We start from the raw sequence: 4,196 nt of genomic DNA on the forward strand, positions 1-4,196 counted from the left end.
CCCCCCCCCCGCCCCACCCACCCCCCTGAGCGCTTCTCCCTGCCTGGCCCCCCCCCGCAGCGTGGCCACCCTTGTGAGGTGTTAAGTGTCCTCCCCCCACCAACCCACAGAGCCCCCTTCCTGCCCACCAGCCTCCCTGGGCCCAGCCCCTCCCCCCAGAGTGACCCTCCCCCAGAGACTTGCTTCCCTGCACCCCAGTCCCTCTCCACGCCGGCCCTTGGGGGTCCCACTGTGAGGACCTCTGACCTGCCCCTGTCCTTGTAGGCATGCAGAGGACCTCATCGTGACACCGTTCGCCCAGGTAAGACCCCTCCCCTAAGGAGGGAGGGGCTCTAACCTTACACCACACTTGGGGACAGGGGCCCAGCCCCCGCTGCCCCTCTGGGTGGACCACTTTCCTCACTGTGGCTCCCCAACTCAGGTGCTGGCCAGTCTCCGGAGCGTTCGCAGCAACTTCTCCCTCCTGACCAATGTGCCCATTCCCAGCAACAAGTAAGTGGAGGCTGGGCCCAGAGCCCCATGATCATGAGGCTCAGCACAACTCTCCGTGCTGCTGTGTGACCTCAGGCAGGCACTTGACCTCTCTGAGCCTCTGTTCAAGTGACAGCTCCCTCTGAGCCAGTAAATCATTGTGATTTGAATGCCTAAGACGCAGAAACTTTTATAAATAAAGACAGAGGGGTCTGGACAGAGTTCTTAGGTGGCCAAAGCCACCCCAGCCTCTGGGCCACTCCTGGCCCTGATGCCAACTTGCTGGGCAAATAGCATCCTCTGGTGCCTCTGTTTCCCCTCCATAATATGGGAATTTCATAGTGTCTCCATTAGAGAGCTGCTCTGAGGAGTTCAGAAGGTGATATATAGAAAGTGCTTGAATATTGCCCAGCACGTAGTAAGTGCTCACTAAATAGAAGTAGTTGTTATTATTTGGGGGCAGAGGTGTGGCTGAGAGCTGCTGGTCCCTCTGGGAGTGGGGGGCAGAGCCATCCTCAAGTTCAAGGAGCTGGGGGGAGGGATGGTCAGGGAAGCAGGGACTTTGGAGACACAGGACCTGACCCTACCAGCCGTGTAGTCTTGAGGAAGTCAGTTCACCTTCTGGAGCATCAGTTTCCTCATCTGTAAAATGGGTTCTTGTGGGGCTCTGTGAGAGGCCACGGGCAGAGTACATGGCAGCATGCCTGGGACACAGAGAGGGCTCAGAAAAAAGAAAATCAGCACTCTTCATGGACAGGGGGAAGCAGAGATGGGGAGGACCAGGCTGTTGTTGGAGCCCCATTTCTTTGCAGGCGGTCCCCGCTGGGTGGCCCAACCCCCGTTTGCAAGGCCACGCTATCAGGTAACTAAGCCCCGGGGGATGGGAAAGACCCCTCTTGCTGCCCCAGTGGGGGGGTCCCTCACCCGGGGAGGCTGTCTCACCCCCGTCTCCCTGCACCCTACTCACCTGGTGGGCCCCCATCACCTCTGGGGATCTGCATGTGGACCCTCTCAGTCACTGCTCTGGCTGCCCCTTCTCCAGAAGAGACGTGTCAGCAGTTGGCCCGGGAGACACTGGAGGAGCTCGACTGGTGTCTGGAGCAGCTGGAGACCATGCAGACCTACCGCTCTGTCAGCGAGATGGCATCCCACAAGGTGTGCAAGGCCTGTGGGGCGGGGCCGACTGCTGAGGTGGGGTTAACTGTGGGGCGTGGCTGGTGGGTGGGGTCAGCCTGTGGCTAGAGCCTATGGGGTGGGGTCAACCCCTGGGCGGACTTTGTAGCGCCTATAGATTCTGACTTCTCCCAGGGCTGGGGGGCCCTGGGGTGTACATGTGTGCGTGTTTGTGTGTGTGTGTGTCCGTAGGTGATATCTCTCCTGGGGGGTGGGTTGTATGTTTGTATGGTTTATGAATGTGTATCTGTGGCTATGGGTCTATGTGGCTGTTGATTTGTTGGCTACACATTTGCAGCGCGGGAAGGTGTGTTCCAATAGGATCCGGCAGGGGTGGCATGCACATGTGTATCTATGGAGTGTGTATGGGTGTGCACAGCTGATTACGCGGGGCTGTAAGTGTGGGGAGCTGTGGCAGAGGGGTGTGTATGTCTCCGAGGTGTGAGTTGGTCCAGATGTGAATCTGAGTGTATATCTCCATGTGTTTGTAACTCTGTGTGTGTGTGTGCGTGTGTGTGTGTGCACGCTTGCAGGGCTGCGGGAGAGGGTGCAAGGCTTCCATGCACAGCTGTGCAGACTGTTCACTGCACAACTCCAGGGGACACCATTCAGAAAGCAGGCAATGTGAATGACACTTCCTGGAGTTGTGCAGCATGGTAACAGCCCTTGTGGGAGGATGCCTATCAGGAAATGAATGTGCAGGTAGAGGTGTCTGTGTTGGTGGGTGCATACACCCATGGGTGGAGGTTTGTCTGGGAACATGTGAGTCTGAGGGCGCTTGTGTCCCTGAGGGTGTGTTGAGCATCCGAGAATGTGACTGTGTCTCTGAATGTAGGTCTGTGGGTGTATTTCTACGATGGGGTGTATGCGTGTGTATCTGTGGGTGTGAGTGTGAGTATCCCCTTATGGATTTGTCAGGGCACATGTGTGTCTAAGGACACATGGGTATTTGTGTTTGTTTACAAGTGTGTCTGTGGGTGTGTTGAGTGTGTCTGTAAGTGTGTCCAGTATCTGGGTGTTTATCCCTTAGTGTGTGTCTCCACATCTGAGTGTGAGTCTGCGTTCTTGGAAGGGGTGTATCTGAAGGCATTTGTATTTCTGTGAGGTCAACTATATACCTATAAATGTGTTGAACAACAGAGTTGTGACTCTGTGTGTGTGTGTGTGGTCAGCAAGGGACAGAGAGCATTTGGGGGTTGGAGTGTATTCAAGTGCATGAGTGTGTCAGGTGTCTGGCTGTTTTGGTGTGGAAGGTGTGTCTGAGTGTGGGTGTGTCTGTGTGTGGAGCATGTGGGTGTGTGTCTGTCTCTGGGTGTGTCCACGGAGGGGGCACGTCCTCTCCAGGGTGTGTGTGCCTCCCTGCCTCTCCCCAGCAGCCCCAGCTGGGTCCTGCCTGAGGCCCGTGGGCTCCAATGCCCCTTTAACAGCCCCCCCACCTCCAGCACCACCTGACATCGAGTGCAGCCTGCCAGTGCTGCAGTGAGCACGCACACGCACACACACAGGCGAACACACGGAGCCCAGAGCCTCTGAAGCCTCCTCCTGGGACCCTTACCCTGCCACCCCCCCATGGGCAGGGGTCCCTGGCCACCACCAGCCGCCGCCGCGGGAGTGCCCATCGGGGCCAGGGGCTGGCGGACCATGTAACCAGGTCTGCTGCTGGGAGCGCGGAGGGGAAGGGAGCCCCCAGCCCTGCTGGGCCGGCCCGGGCCCCTCCGCGGCTCCCCCTTCCACTGCCCACCTGCCCAGCACCCTGCTCCCCCGCCCCCTGCACAGTAGCTGCTAATCCCGGACTCCCCAAGCCCAGCCTCTGTGTGCAGCAGCCCTGAGCAGGGCTAAGACTCCAAGATGCCCTTGGTGGATTTCTTCTGCGAGACCTGCTCCAAGCCATGGCTGGTGGGCTGGTGGGACCAGGTAGGGGAACTTGGGGTGGAGGATGGGCAGGAGACCTGGCTCTGGTCTGCCCACCTCAGACCCTCCAGCCCCCGGTCTAAGCTTGTGTGTGCAGCTGTGCACGTGTGCGGCCTGGACGTGAAGCCTTGTGACTGGGTCTCTGTGTGTGGCCCAGGGCTGGGCGTGGATGGCGGGTGGCTGGGGGTGTGGGTCTTTCTCTGGGTGTGACTGCCAGTGCACACACGTGTGTGTCTGCAGTGGTGGGGGGCTGCCTGACTATATGCTTGTTTGCCTGGGTCAGGGACCAGGGGGTGGCCCTGGCTGAAATCACGTGGCTCTGATTGTGGTGTTGTGTTTGGGGCCATGTTTATGAGCCCAGAGCGGCGTGATTTTTCTGGGGCATGTGACCCCGAGTGTCAGTGACTGCCTTATTGTGTATGCTCCTTGGTTTGTGTGTCTGGGGCTGTGTAGAACTGTGTAATATGGGAGTCTGTGACTCTGTGTGCGGTTGTGTGACTTTGTGGGTCCATCTTGTGTGTGAGTGTGTGTGTGTGTGTGTGTGTGTGTGTGACTCTCTATGTGTGCCCAGGCCTCTGGCAGTAGTGGGAGGAGGGAGCGCTCGTCCTGATGTGGGCCATGCGGGCTCACCCTTCCTGCTG

The 4,196-nt window shown here is 58.4% G+C and overlaps 1 protein-coding gene across 6 annotated transcripts in view; it reads left to right on the forward strand.

Annotated features, from left to right (window-relative positions):
• Positions 1-4,196, forward strand: part of PDE4A (phosphodiesterase 4A) — a 44,304-nt gene that overhangs the window by 28,986 nt on the left and 11,122 nt on the right. For 4 of the 6 annotated variants that reach the window (XM_007460665.1, XM_007460664.1, XM_007460667.1 and 1 more), the window contains 4 exons: positions 265-301; positions 422-492; positions 1,284-1,333; positions 1,514-1,626. In XM_007460665.1, the coding sequence (XP_007460727.1) occupies positions 265-301; positions 422-492; positions 1,284-1,333; positions 1,514-1,626 (271 nt within the window). Of the gene's footprint in view, positions 1-264; positions 302-421; positions 493-1,283; positions 1,334-1,513; positions 1,627-3,135; positions 3,559-4,196 lie in introns of those variants that run through there. The other 2 variants (XM_007460668.1, XM_007460669.1) reach the window with 2 other exon arrangements.

Source organism: Lipotes vexillifer, unplaced genomic scaffold (genome assembly GCF_000442215.2).
Source record: "Lipotes vexillifer unplaced genomic scaffold, Lipotes_vexillifer_v1.1 scaffold1011, whole genome shotgun sequence".
Classification (NCBI taxonomy): Eukaryota; Metazoa; Chordata; class Mammalia; order Artiodactyla; family Lipotidae; genus Lipotes; species Lipotes vexillifer.